The sequence below is a fragment of the Haliotis rufescens genome, unplaced genomic scaffold (genome assembly GCF_023055435.1).
Source record: "Haliotis rufescens isolate VD_foot unplaced genomic scaffold, xgHalRufe1.0.p SCAF_5, whole genome shotgun sequence".
Classification (NCBI taxonomy): Eukaryota; Metazoa; Mollusca; class Gastropoda; order Lepetellida; family Haliotidae; genus Haliotis; species Haliotis rufescens.
In genome coordinates, this window is record NW_025964223.1 from 7,312,865 (window position 1) to 7,326,698 (window position 13,834).

Genomic DNA, 13,834 nt, shown 5'->3' on the forward strand with positions numbered 1-13,834 from the left:
AGCATGAGAAGCTGAAAATCAATTCTAACCCGGATCCTCACGGGTCCATGATGGGTGTTCTTTAACTTCTTTAAAATAGTGTATTTTCGTTATTACATAATACAACAATCGTTTTTGAGATGGGTTTTAGGTTAAACCTTTTGGGAGCATTCGGAAAGGTATGAATATTGGAAACGGCTAAATGAAGAGTCAATATTTCAACAGTTGTGACTGACACCGAAACACATGTAGTTGCCCTGAACTGTGGATACAACACAGCTTGTGCTATTTGAATACTCATGGTCACGTACATGCTGATTATGCAATTCATCCGACACTGATATAAATATATCTACTTTTTTCAGAAAACCTACGCCCAAAGGGCGCATGACCGTGAATTAGAATCATACGAAGAGGCTGAGAAACAACGTCAGGCGAAAATTAACGCTAAAAAACAAGCGTTCACTTATCAACCTGCTATCACAACTATCTCGGAGAAAACCCCAATCGGAAATGACGTCATTACGCCTGCATCCAATGGCGTGAGCGTAGTAGAAACCAAGCAACCAGTGGACGATGTCACGAGGCTCTGAACACCAAGTGTGATCGCTGATAAACTAGAGATGTGTATATTGAGCCTGGAAAGTCCAGCAAACTTCAGTCTTCATGGGCGTCTCCCATGAACACATATTTAGTCCAGATTTGACATTTTAATTCTAATGGTAATCGACATAATTGTTTCAGAAAGTGCAAGCGTGGAAGTCCTGGTGGCTTTGAATCCTGTTTTTCAAACGACAATGTCTGTAAACATTTTAATTATTTAGATCATTCTCTCAGTAACTGATTACCGCGATGTCTGACACTGTAAAACAGGCCACTTCTAAATTTCACCCAGATCAAGATTATGGAGATATTAAAATTCACCAAACCGTGGAATGTTGACGACTTTACGGATACTTGGTTCGAGGTAGTGGCCAGTCCATCCATACAAGACTATTCAGATCATTCAAACTCCATGTTGTTGCCCTGCTCAAATCTATCACACCGATCAAATCATTCCAAAGCTAATGATAACCATATTTACATCATCATCTACGCCGTCTTGAAATGGGCACCACCTACGTTATGCAACTCAATACAGAAAGTTCAAAGATAAAACGACCCGGGTACTTAACTGGCAAAAAGCTGTAGACATACCTAAAGGAAGCCATTGAGAGATAATCAGTGCCTTGAAGTTCTAAAGTAACACGTGACCTGACCCGTCACAATGGAATGCCCTTCTGCACACGACACCAGCCTTATACAACCAATTAGAAATACATAATAACCAATTGTTGTGACGCTAAAAATAGAACGATAATGTAAGCCTCGTTTTGGATTAAGAAGCGCTCTGAATGTTTTGATGTCTACCCTTAACATATTTTTTTTCACAGTCACCATATCATTACGTTCAGTGAAGTATTTGACTGGCTACCTCGGATATGATCGGAGTTTTAGTTGATCCATTGGTCATTCTTGACACGATGTTGTCATTATTCCAAAACTCAAAAGTATTATTTCGTTTTAAAAAGAATACCATTCAGCGATTGTCAGAACATATTTATTAAATGCCCCAAATTAAACATGTATTACTTCTTGTAGGCGAACAGATCATTTTTTATATATTGTACTTATATATCATCAATATTTGTTATTAATAATGCAGTTTTATAAACCATGTCTTTGTTTGTTTCTAGTTACAGATTCTTAACTGTTTTAATGACGATTATTCGCATTGATAACCATTCTCGTTGCATTTCCTTATTGGATATTGCAACCCAGAACCACAGACCCCAGACAATAAAGGCGGAACGTACAAAATAGATTGAACTTAATGCCTATATAAGTAGAAAAGGAAATCTATACTAAAACTATAGAACATGATTTCGATACATCATTCAATGGAATATATATATAAATGGATTCCAAAAAATATAACCAGACGTTACTAAATAAATATTGTTAGATACTGTCATTTTCTCTTTTATGTCATTTATCGTAATGTACATATCACTTGAGGCTACAACAGTTTGTTTTACGAAATCAGGGCCTGAGCATTATCCCTTTCTGGCCCCGAATCGGGACTTTACTTCACTTAGATCTGATTGCATGTCAGTCTCAAGCTGTTTTTGTTATTAATATATATATATATATATATATATATATATATATATATATATATATATATATATATATATATATAATACCATACACAAGAGTAGTTTTTTAAAATGTTCACGTGACGAATCCGACCTCAACCGGGTGTTGCCGATGATCTGCCGAATGACCAGCCTCGTCAAACATTCGGAACGTCTCGAGCTTTTCATGACGCCGCCCTATTGATCTGTACATGCATTTTCATTTAAACTGTGAGCCACATTGATCTTGCTTCCAAATGAATCTTCGTGGTGTATAGACAATATAAGCACATTTCCTTATCTATTTTGTGTGAATGCAGGGTCGAGGAGTTAATGATGACAAGTATACAAGAATAGATATCGGACTTTCAGAACACACCATGTCGATCTTTATGGCTCTCGGTTTTCAACATACCTATAGTCTAGTTCAGGAATGTAGATATTGGTAGAAGTTTTCGCATGGGTGAAAATGCGTTACATCTAGCGATGTTTATTTTCGATCTTTCATATTGAAAATGTTTAAGCATTGTACTGTTTTGGTAATAAATTTGTAAATACAATCCACAGTGTAGCGTTGTCCGTGGCATAATAGGCTGCCCAGTGTCAGCTGTACATTTTTCTCAACATGGAAATTTGTGCACATCTGGATTAAAATCTTATCTGTATAGTGCACCTAAGACGGTACTTATGACGAAGGGCACGGGTGACCTGTCGCCTAAGGCGCCGCAATTCGCTGTGCAGAGTGGCGTCCCTTAGGCACGTCACAAACTTTTTGATTGTTGGTTCGAATCCCGGTTCGTACCGATTCGTTTCTAGGTTTGGCATCACCATGCCCGTGCTCCTGGGTTTCACCAAAGGGTTGAACGTCTGAGACCTCCCTCACTTCGGGCTTTCCTCCCACAGTAAGCTGACAGGCCGTGATATAACTGGAAAACTGTTTAATGCGGCGTTAAACCAAACTTAATCACTCATTTATCAAGAAGGAAGGTCATATATACAATACACAACGCCAAGCGATCAGAGGCGCCATATCTGTGTAGTCTCTGTGCAGAATTACGTCCCTTGAGAGTGTCAGTATCCGCTGATGGTGGGCTTAAATACCAGATTCCACACCAAATTGACCACTGTTCAAAGAAGCGTAAAACCAAACACACTCACTGAGCAACTGTAAACCTAAGCCAAGGAATAAGACACCTTGAACCGTAACACTTATTTAACAGGTCAAAGTGTTCTCATCACCAATTGTTCGTGATTGAACACATGTCTTCGCTCGTCTGCGCATCATTTAAACGCATTGGGTTCCACTTTGTCCGTTTCCGAGTGTGTGTTTGTGTGCGAGTCATAGAGCTCGTTGACATGGGGATTACGAGTCATAGAGCCCGTTAACATGGGGATGCTTGCACAGCGATGCAGGAACACTTAGGGTGATTTGAAAAGCATCTTTCGCGGACCAGATAACACGTTTATCTGTATGTTTTATAGAATGAAGATATCATGTTAGAAGCAGGAATACAGAATGTTTAACTTGTTCTCAAATATACACTTAGAAAAAGGCTTCATTCCCTCTTTGTTTTTACATATTTCGATCTTGCATGTTTCGCTGTTCAGTTCGAAGACCCGGGTTTGATTCCCGACATGGGTACACTGTGTGAAGCCCATTTCTGGTGTCCGCCGCCGTGATATTGCTGGAATATTGCTAATCACTCTCTCACTCATTCAATGTGATCATGGCAAATTCACGGTCGGGACACCAGAAATAGGCTCCACACAGCCAAGCCTGGGTCATCGGCGTAACGAGACAAGGCTTAAACAACTAGGCTACTCCACCGCCTGGAAAACATATTATCATATTTGACCGCGATAAATCGGGGCTGGCTCGACAGATTGATGCATACTCAATAAATATTGTATATTGCCTTCAGCACAACGTTCAGCAAGTGAATGTTGTTTAACGCCGCAGTCAGCAATGTTGGTGTCTGAGCGAGACAAGCCAATGTTTGATACACAGGAATTCGTTATTGGTCAGTAAATGAAACTCTATATAAATGTATATTTATTGACCAATAACGAGTTCCTGTGGTTTGATATGTTGTGTAACAATCCACACTGTGGAATCCAGATGACACGTAGGCTCTTGCAAGCATGGCGTACCTGGGATCTTGCATGATCCGGAATCCTCGTATGACATGAGAACATGGCACAAGGAATAGAGGATAATAAACTCTGTTGACACTTAACGTGGGAGGTGATCATTGTCAGACTGGCGTCCCGGGTATTCTGCCAAGGGAGGTAACTCCAGTGTTCTGCAGTGTTTCCTATGCCAAGATGTTTCATATATTAAAGATTCCTAATGACATTATTCTTACAAAGGTAATTATATTTCCATATGCTATGTTTCTACCAAGTCACCGAGTCTAACCACCCGATCCATTTAGTCTCCTCTTACGGCTAACATAGGATGCTGGGGACATTATCGTCTTTTGAAACATTAATCTTTATATATAATGAGTATTGTATTTACATGTGGGAATTCAGTCTACCTCAAGCTTATCGCAATGAGAATTTTCTTTCTTATTCACCACACTCTACAGTAATTATTAAAGCAACTCTTTTTTCATTAAAATTTATTGTATTGAAACAAAAGAGTTGATGAGTTATGAATGGACACAATTTAACATACAATTGATGAAAAACATAAAAAACAAACAATAACGACAAATCAAAATCAAATTCCCAACGGTAACAGAAGTTTGTTTTTCCACTTTTGTTTATCATGACGCCTAAATCAGATGATTGAACGGATGTCACCCGCATCCTGATCAGGACTTGCTTGATGTCTGTGTTACATCTGTGTTCAACAGTCCTCGCTAGGTGGGACCACTTTGTGTCTCTTGTTTTGGGCCTTCAGCGTGGCAGTTACTCGTATCCCAGCATGCTGTCAATGTTCAGCCTGTGCTCCATTATAGTCTCGTTAACAAGTAAGCCTGTTCTCCATCAACTCGTGTGCCTGCTCCTCCCTTTAGGAGAAAATCTTGATGCAGCTTTCAGGCTGTAAGTGTCTCTTAGCAGACCGTGCATGCTGTTACTACCACACGTGTCCAGCCTGTGTTCAATGAGGTAGCATCAAGTGCTGGCCTTGCATGTTGAGACTACTATAACAGTGTGCATATCGTGCCCAATCAGTCATAATCAAGCCATGTTCTGGCCTTGCTCTGAAGGAGGACAAATGCACCTCGATGTGGCCACCAGAGATCGTGTCCTTTTTCATTCTCACAGAGGGACAGATGCACCTCAAGGTGGCTGTCATACCGAAAGTTTGGGAAGGTACTACCAGGGAAGTTATCCCCCTTCTGACATCGACTCGACCTTGAACCCTGTCAGCGAATACTGAGTGGGTCCTACTGCCATGCCACTGTAATAAGCCACCACTTGACTCAGGGAAGGAAACCTCAGAAGGCTCGACTTCCCATCAACGTCAGTGGCGCCTAAAATATCCTTGACATGGCTGTCGACAACCATCCAGCCACCAGCAGGGTTCTGCAGCAAGGCCGAGCTTCTGCCATCAAAGGTGATAATGGCTCCCTGGCAGTCCTGGGCGTTGACAACCCTCCCCACAGCATCCCCAAACTCCCTGAGGGGCTGGCCTGGCATCCACTCCCAGGTCAACTGACTCGTTAGGGAGTTCGAGTCCATGCTGCCAGGGTACAGAAGTCCCTGCATCTCGCAGACTCGGCCGCACCGGACAGGCCATCTCGACTGGGAGTCTTCTGGCTCCTCCATCATCTCGTCTGCTGCCAGATGTTTGCTGAGAGGAGCCCAGCTTCCCATGGTGTCGAGGATGGCGTCATGAAGACGGTCCCCCATGACGAGGACCCCGTCAAGTGTAGCTGGAGTCCACAGACCAGCAGGAACAACTGCACTGGCAACAATGGCGGTGAATGCCACCGAGGTGCACTGGGTTCCTGGATGTCGAGATCTGAAAGAAAAGAAACAAGAACTTTTATTCACAGAAGTAACTTTTGAAAGATGAATTTCGAAGTTGTTCTCAAATAAAAAAAGTATTGTTTAAATTCCCTCATCAAAATATGCCTAAAGGGTTGACTGCAATGTTTAAGTAGTACATAATTCTCCAATATTACAAATATTTAGTTTATACACTTCACTTACGGGCTCCACACTTCTGAAATGTGGCCTTGGTGGAAGTGTCCGAGGATGGAGTGTCTGCATTCAGGCTGACCGGACACTTCCACTGTGTCCTTGACCTCTGTAGCTGACTGGCTGGACGTGGGTGGGAGTTCCCTGGCGGTCTGGGCTGTGTGCGCAGATCTTGATGGGAGAAGAGGGTGTTCCCCGGCCGGGGTGCCATATCCAGAAAGAGTAGCCCGAGGCTGTGAGCTGTAATCCCCTGGGGTGGGGGTAAGGAAGCTCCTTAAGTCCAGTATAGGCTTCTGGGACCTTCAATGTGAAGAGAGAGACGTTTAGTTTCAGTGATGGAGTATCGTATCATTATGACGTATGAAACTACATTGTTACAAGAATACTGTATCGATTTGAAAAAACAAAAGTTTACATTACTGTTTTAGTTCTGACGGCTAAAATAAACATCCGAATGGCGGGGAATAATGGCACCATAGCGTTATTGTAAAACATACTAGCTGCCCTAACCTTGATCTCTCGAGGAAAAGACAGCAGTTTATAATTTGGTCAGTTTCGTATAAGGGAGTGCGACTTACCTAGGGCTGGGACGGGTAACTCGGGTACCCGGGTCGGGTGGGTACTGAGTAGGACCCGGGCACCCACAGGACTACCCGGACCCGTGGTTAGTCACGTGATATATTGTTTAATGACCAAAATAATCTAGAACTCCATGGTTACACTACAAATCACTAATGTTCGCATTTCTTTCTGGCTATGCACCCATATCTTCTGATTTTTCATATGATTGAATAAAGATATAACTTAATTCAACTTCAGTGTATGAATGACCAGATTGTTCAATACATGTATCTAAATACGTTTTACCAGGGCTATGCTAAAAATGTTCCCATTCGGACATTTTGAGACATCTCCTGAGACCTACAGTGGGTACCCGGGTAGGATCGGGTAATAGGGGGGTGGGTACCCGGGTAGTAAATTTGGACTCGTCCCAGCACTTCACTTACCCATTCAGGGATCTTGCAGGAAGTTCTTTGATCTTTGTCTCTTTGTAATAATCGCCCCCGTCATCCTTCAAGTCAATTATCATAGTATCAGTTATCAATACTGTTACTGCTACTTGACTGTATGCTCGGCTAATATCAGAAATGTAAAGACTACGTTGTCGTTGTTTACTGTTCGAACAGCGAGCTTGAGTCTGATATATATCACAGTATTATATATGCCATCATGGTATCATTATAAAGTATCAGTTAGTTTCAGTTGTCAAGACTGACGACTAGATCCTCTACAACATATACCACTACACGACAACTACAAATAACAACTGGTAATGCATCGAATCCTTCAACCAATCGGTTCTCACTGTTCGAATGGTATTTGACGACGACTATTAATACTGCTGTTGAACATGGGATGAACTGTTTCTACAGGACCTGGACAAGTTGACATCTTCATTTGTGACTGTGCCACGAGGAAAATTTAAACTTTAATTTGTCAAGCGGAGACAAATAAATATATTTCAGCGTGTTACTGAGGGCTTCGTGGACTTGGAGAGACACGGGTACAAAGGTCATTAGGCAAAAAATATGGTTCGAACACGAAAGCACTAGGAAGACAATAATACTATGAAACCTACCGCTACTCGAAAGGTGCAGCAGAATCTCCGGGCCTGCCGAGAACACCACTTCCTGAGTCTACGGAAGTACGACTGGGGAATGTGGATCTTACTCGCCATTGTGTCCAGGGCAGATGTACCAGTGTTTCAGAGACGTTGGGAATGCATAAAAGATATTAATTCACATACAAATATGCCAGTGGCACGCCACTCACGGCGAATCAAGAGTTGGTGTGAAGTCAAACGCCCCTCTCTTGCAACTCAGGCGACAATCGTGTGACGTCATGAGAAACAACCAATCACAGTGCGTCACTAAGTGGCTCCATACAGCGACATTTCAAAACACCATTTGGAAGAGCTGGTAAGTGGCTCAAAGTCCAAAATCAATAATCTACATTCGGTATTTGAATTAACTTTGTGTCCTTTTTATCACATCTTTAATCTTCCACAAGGTTAAAACGGTTTAGAATCTAATTAAGAAAAAATGTTCATGGAAATACGTGTAAGAGAACAAAACAATTACCCTTGAAACACGCCTTTAATATTATATTATGCACATACAATTACAGTATTACACACTACATGTAGTTCTCCACTGCAAATACACAGAAACTATAGGGGACTAGAAATGGGCAAGTTGCAACCTATTCATTGACTCAAAATCCACTTGTTTGATAAATCAAAACTGATCACGTACATCAATCTTACATGCATTATAGCTAAAATGGATAGAATTATCATAAAAACGCCCGCATGTTATCAGAAATGAGCGAGCCACTGTAACTTGATAATGCCCTCATATCACTTGACGACGGGCCATTATCACGCCCGTTGTTAGGTGACGTCATAGGATAGGGATAGGTGACGTAACGTTCAATAGTGACGTCATCTGGTTTGTTCTATGACGTTTCCATATTTGTAAAAGTGGGTCAGTGACATTCGTGTTGTTTGCAGTAAATGTTTCAAAATCGACATTGTTGTTTCTTTTTATTTGATAACAAATTCCATCCATTTTAGCTATAATAACGGTAACGCTATTTTTCAGGGCATTATCATTTTGCAGAAGCCCTCGGTCTTTTCAACTGCCCTCCTTCGTCGGGCAGTTAATGGAAGACCTCGGGCTTCTGCAAATGATAATGCCCTGGACCCGGTTGTATCAAAGCCTCATTAACTAATGGCTACATTAAACCCTAATGATACATTAAATGCTTAATGCACCATTAGTTAATGGCATCATTAAAATCGGTTGTATCAAACGTTTATTAGCATATCATTATCTAATGATGCCTTAATGTAAGTGTCCTCATTAAGCTGTCATTAAATTCGGTGTTTCCCCTAAATATTTCCCACAATTCCTTGACGTAAACACGTACGCGTTACTTCCGGTCGTCTGTCAAAATGGCATCGTATCCACCTAAACCTAGGAATAGAAACAAGAATTTCGACAGCTCCGAAATTCAGCTATTAGCTTAACAGTAATAAACAAAGCTGGGAAACCATATCCCTTTGATTCAACATGAAAAGAGAAAAGTGCACGCGTTGACAAATACATACAGCGAACACTGTCAACTTATTTCTTCAGTGACAACAGATGGTATCTCTGCATTCTTCTGTATAGTTATATTAAAGCAGAGACAGTTTGACCATTTCAGTTAGTGAAATAGTGCCTTGTGATGTAATCACGGATGCCCCGTCCATCTTCGGGACCTGTATATTGCCCTTCAATGTTACTGTCGTCCTCTCCATCAACATCCAGCATGGGTTCACGAAGAATTATCGCCAGATTATGCAACACAGCACAAGCACCTGTGAAATATAGTATGATTGTTTAAAGGGTTTACAGTATTGTTATCATTCGATTCTTATGTTATATGAAGGAGTGTTTCCCACTGGTGTTAGCACTGTTCCAGCTATATATATATGCGATCTTATATATCGGTTAGCTTCAAATTTATTTCATAGTTACAATGTATATTATTATCTTAAAAAGCTAACCAATGATGGTGCAAACTCTCTCTGGGCTCATCCTGATTTCACCGTGCAGAACATGGAAACGCCGTTTGAGCCACCCAAATGCTCTTTCTATGGTTGACCTTGTTCTTTTATGGGAAGAGTTGAATCGCTCTTGCTCGGGGCTAGATGGCTTTAGATACGGAGTCATCAAATACGGACGACATGCGTATCCACTGTCACCGAGAATAACGCCGTCTTGTAGAGTCGTATGGTGTGTTTCCAGGTGTTGCCGCACGTTACTCATCTTGAACACGTGGCTGTCATGCGTACTGCCTGGCCATCTCGCCACTAAGTTAGTAAATTTACCTACAGATCGAGACAAATGGGGTCAATGTTAATATAAGTCAATATTACCATCGAACTAGGTTCATATAGCAGCCACTGCCATATAGCTGAAACATTGCTGATCGCGGCATTAAACAACAAATGCTGAAATCATATCATACTATAAAGATTTGTCTCATAGCTATTTCGTTTAACAACGTGAATGGTGTCAGGGTCGTAAACATATTGTCCTTGTGACTTTGAAGGGAGGACGTGTATGCTCCATGCACAGGTTTAACAGTGACATTTGATTTGTTATTATAAAATTTTATTTAACACACCTTGGCTGTCACACACTGCTTGAACGTTGATCGAATGGTAGCCTTTCCTGTTGACAAAGGCAGGTTCGTTGTCTGATGGTGCCTGTATCCGTACATGTGTCCCATCGATACATCCGATGACTCCAGGAAATCTAGATATATTGTAGAATTCTTTTCTAATGTCGCCTATATCCCTCTCGGACGGCCAGGTAACAAACTTGGGCACAAGTGACGCAATGGCAAGGGAAACTTTCCTCACAACTCGTGAGGCTGTTGATTTGTCTATCCCTATTGTGTCGCCAGTGATTTGCAGGAAACTTCCACTTGCAAAGAAACGTAGGGCTACCAGAACCTGATAAAATGATTATAAAGAGGCTAATGATAGGTTTGACAAATTTTCAAATATTTCCATAATACTTATATCTACTTTGTTATTTATTTGGCTGCGTTTTCATTATGTCTCACTTAGTAAAGTGTTAATGATTGGTATAAGATGTGCATGCTTTAATTAATTAAAATGTTCTTTTGGCCGGAATCGAACTCGCAAAACTGTTCTCTTCAGTGTGCACGACACATTTAGTTTAAGTCATTAGAGTAACTTCCCCTTATGAAATTGATCATGGCTGACAACGCCAAGTTGAAAACGTATCTTTCTGGAGTGAAGTGAAAGGGATCCATGAATTTACATTACTTTCAATTGTGAAATATATTTACAAGGTTGGTATCATTAGGCTGCACATATGACTTTACCAACACAGACCAGTGAGCTGACCCACGTAGAAGTGCGTTTCATTCATTGTAAAGATTGCCGCTATAACTTTGGCGCTATAATTATGTGTTTATTTCAAACTAGCTGAGTTTCTAGTGACGACGTGTTAATTATCAAACATTTACCTGTAGTTCAACACTAAGTGCGTGCGATCTTGAAGATTTGGGCTGTAATTCATCTCTCACAAGATCGCAGATATATCCGATGCTTGCCTTCCCAAAACGGTAGCGTGCCCTTACTTCTTCCTCGCTCATGGATTCGAGGTGTTGAGTTCGTTTTCTGAAAACACGGTCTTTCCTTGTGCGTCCTAAGCGTTCAAACAATATGTTCGCGGCCATGTTTGTTTTTAATGACACGCTAATGATGCCCCAGAACCTTCATTAAGTTAATGACGCGCTAATGACACCACGACGTCATTAAAACGTTAGTACAACTGGATTTAATGATACATTAGTTAATGAAGGTTTAATGACACGTTAATGCATCATTAAAGTTTGATACAACCGGGTCCTGGACCCGGTTGTATCAAAGCCTCATTAACTAATGGCTACATTAAACCCTAATGATACATTAAATGCTTAATGCACCATTAGTTAATGGCATCATTAAAATCGGTTGTATCAAACGTTTATTAGCATATCATTATCTAATGGTGCCTTAATGTAAGTGTCCTCATTAAGCTGTCATTAAATTCGGTGTTTCCCCTAAATATTTCCCACAATTCCTTGACGTAAACACGTACGCGTTACTTCCGGTCGTCTGTCAAAATGGCATCGTATCCACCTAAACCTAGGAATAGAAACAAGAATTTCGACAGCTCCGAAATTCAGCTATTAGCCGAGTTGGTGGAGAAACACATCTCCATACTTAACAGTAAGTTTTGCAGCACCGTTACCCACGAAAGAAAGAATGCTATTTGGGCAGACATAACTTCCAAAGTTAACGCCCTCGGTGTTTGTCAGCGTACAACAAAAGAAATAAAAACAAAATGGACGAACATGCACCAGACGGCCAAAAGGGAATTCAGTAACAGACAGCTGGACATGAGGAAGACCGGGGGAGGGCCCTGTATTGCCCCACTTTCCACGACGAGTGAAAAGATAGTTGACATTTACAAGGAATGTCCCAGTTTCACTGGACTCACGGGCATCGAATCGGACGATCTAGTGATGCAAATGGGTATGTCGCCTGCGTTCAATAAAATATCGATACACAAACTGTTGTAAGTTTTAAAAAGTACTTTACATGAGACAACGAACAAGTAGCCTAATCAAATCAGCTGCTCATACACGTTGAACAAGGCTATGGGGAATGGGATGTTGCACATGATTTGATGATCATATATCAAGAGGAAATGAAAAAACAAACATTTAACCAACCTTTTTCACAACTATACTCTTTCAGTACAATTGCCGGTTGTGATAAAATACACAGTGCACAGTTTCATATTTTTCATCAGTTCTCCGACCGGCAGCCATTGTGAAACGAGAAGGGGGGCAACTCTCATTACCCCTGTTCCTAACCCAAAAGTTCACGTTGTGTCTTTCGATGTTAAGTTCAAATCTTGACATTTTTCGTCTCCAAATGCATATTTTATGTGAAGCATTTTTACTTTTCAAGAGAGAATTTACTTATGACGACAAAATTGGGTGAAATATATGCCTCATTATATCAAACTAATTTTTTTTCAACGTGGTTGAATAGGACATATGTTATCAAACACAAATTTAACATACAATTCTAATATATCATTTCATTTGGCTATAAGGCTAATGATAATAACACTGGTGCCAACATGAGTAAAAGAAAAACACTTATACAATCAGAATTTGTTTTTGCACTATAGAGGGGTGAAGGTTTTTGTTGTTTTCAATCTACTATTTCATCATTTGTCATGGGTTGGGATAATTATTTCTGTAGAAACGATTTTGTTACCCGTGAAGAAAAATAAGACGACAAAAGAAAATGTATTATCGTGATCCATAGCTAATTCTCACTGGAACCGAAAAACAAATGTAATTAGTTGAGCGCAACAGAGTTGTGTCCCTTTACTGCTGGTTCGTGTAAACCGTACCTCTCCGGTTTCAACAGTGTAATCAAATATTAATTATCGTTATATAACAACTTATTTTCAAAAAGTGTGCAAATAACTTTATGTGTGTGCAGGTACGGAAGTCGCCGATGTAATTGCCACTCCTTCGACTTTACATCTGTTAGCACGGGCTTTAGAAGAAAATGTTGGCGATGTCCCTATTCAGGAAGCGTCTGTGCCGAATTGTTCCAGCTCACAGATCTACCCAGAAGGAGAATTGTCTGTCGACCCATCTGCATTACATGCCGACATCAATACCATGGAAGAGTATGTCGTATTATTTCATACTGGGATCTATCTTCTTGCAGCAGTGCTAACATACATGAAATGCCAAGTCCTTTTCTGCACTCGCCCACCCATTAGATTGTAACACTCAAACTAATTTTGGCCTTTAACATACGCGTATACACCGTAGAATTAATTGTATATACATACGGAGACTCGCAT

General features: G+C 40.8%; 2 protein-coding genes across 2 annotated transcripts; both read right to left on the reverse strand.

Annotated features, from left to right (window-relative positions):
- Positions 1 to 4,763: 4,763 nt before the first annotated feature.
- On the reverse strand, positions 4,764 to 8,668 carry LOC124116573. Its single transcript, XM_046477957.2, has 4 exons — positions 7,951 to 8,668; positions 7,319 to 7,383; positions 6,324 to 6,611; positions 4,764 to 6,132 (listed from the first exon to the last, which is right to left on the reverse strand). Exons 1-4 carry the CDS (start codon positions 8,047 to 8,049, stop codon positions 5,496 to 5,498), a joined length of 1,089 nt encoding a protein of 362 aa, XP_046333913.2. The 5' UTR covers positions 8,050 to 8,668; the 3' UTR covers positions 4,764 to 5,495.
- An 821-nt stretch (positions 8,669 to 9,489) lies between these two features.
- LOC125373398 (putative nuclease HARBI1) lies at positions 9,490 to 12,191 on the reverse strand. The gene is made up of 4 exons (XM_048384449.1): positions 11,421 to 12,191; positions 10,548 to 10,878; positions 9,925 to 10,248; positions 9,490 to 9,735 (listed from the first exon to the last, which is right to left on the reverse strand). The coding sequence occupies exons 1-4, from the start codon at positions 11,631 to 11,633 to the stop codon at positions 9,578 to 9,580; spliced, it is 1,026 nt and encodes a 341-aa protein (XP_048240406.1). The 5' UTR covers positions 11,634 to 12,191; the 3' UTR covers positions 9,490 to 9,577.
- Between the last annotated feature and the right edge of the window lie 1,643 nt (positions 12,192 to 13,834).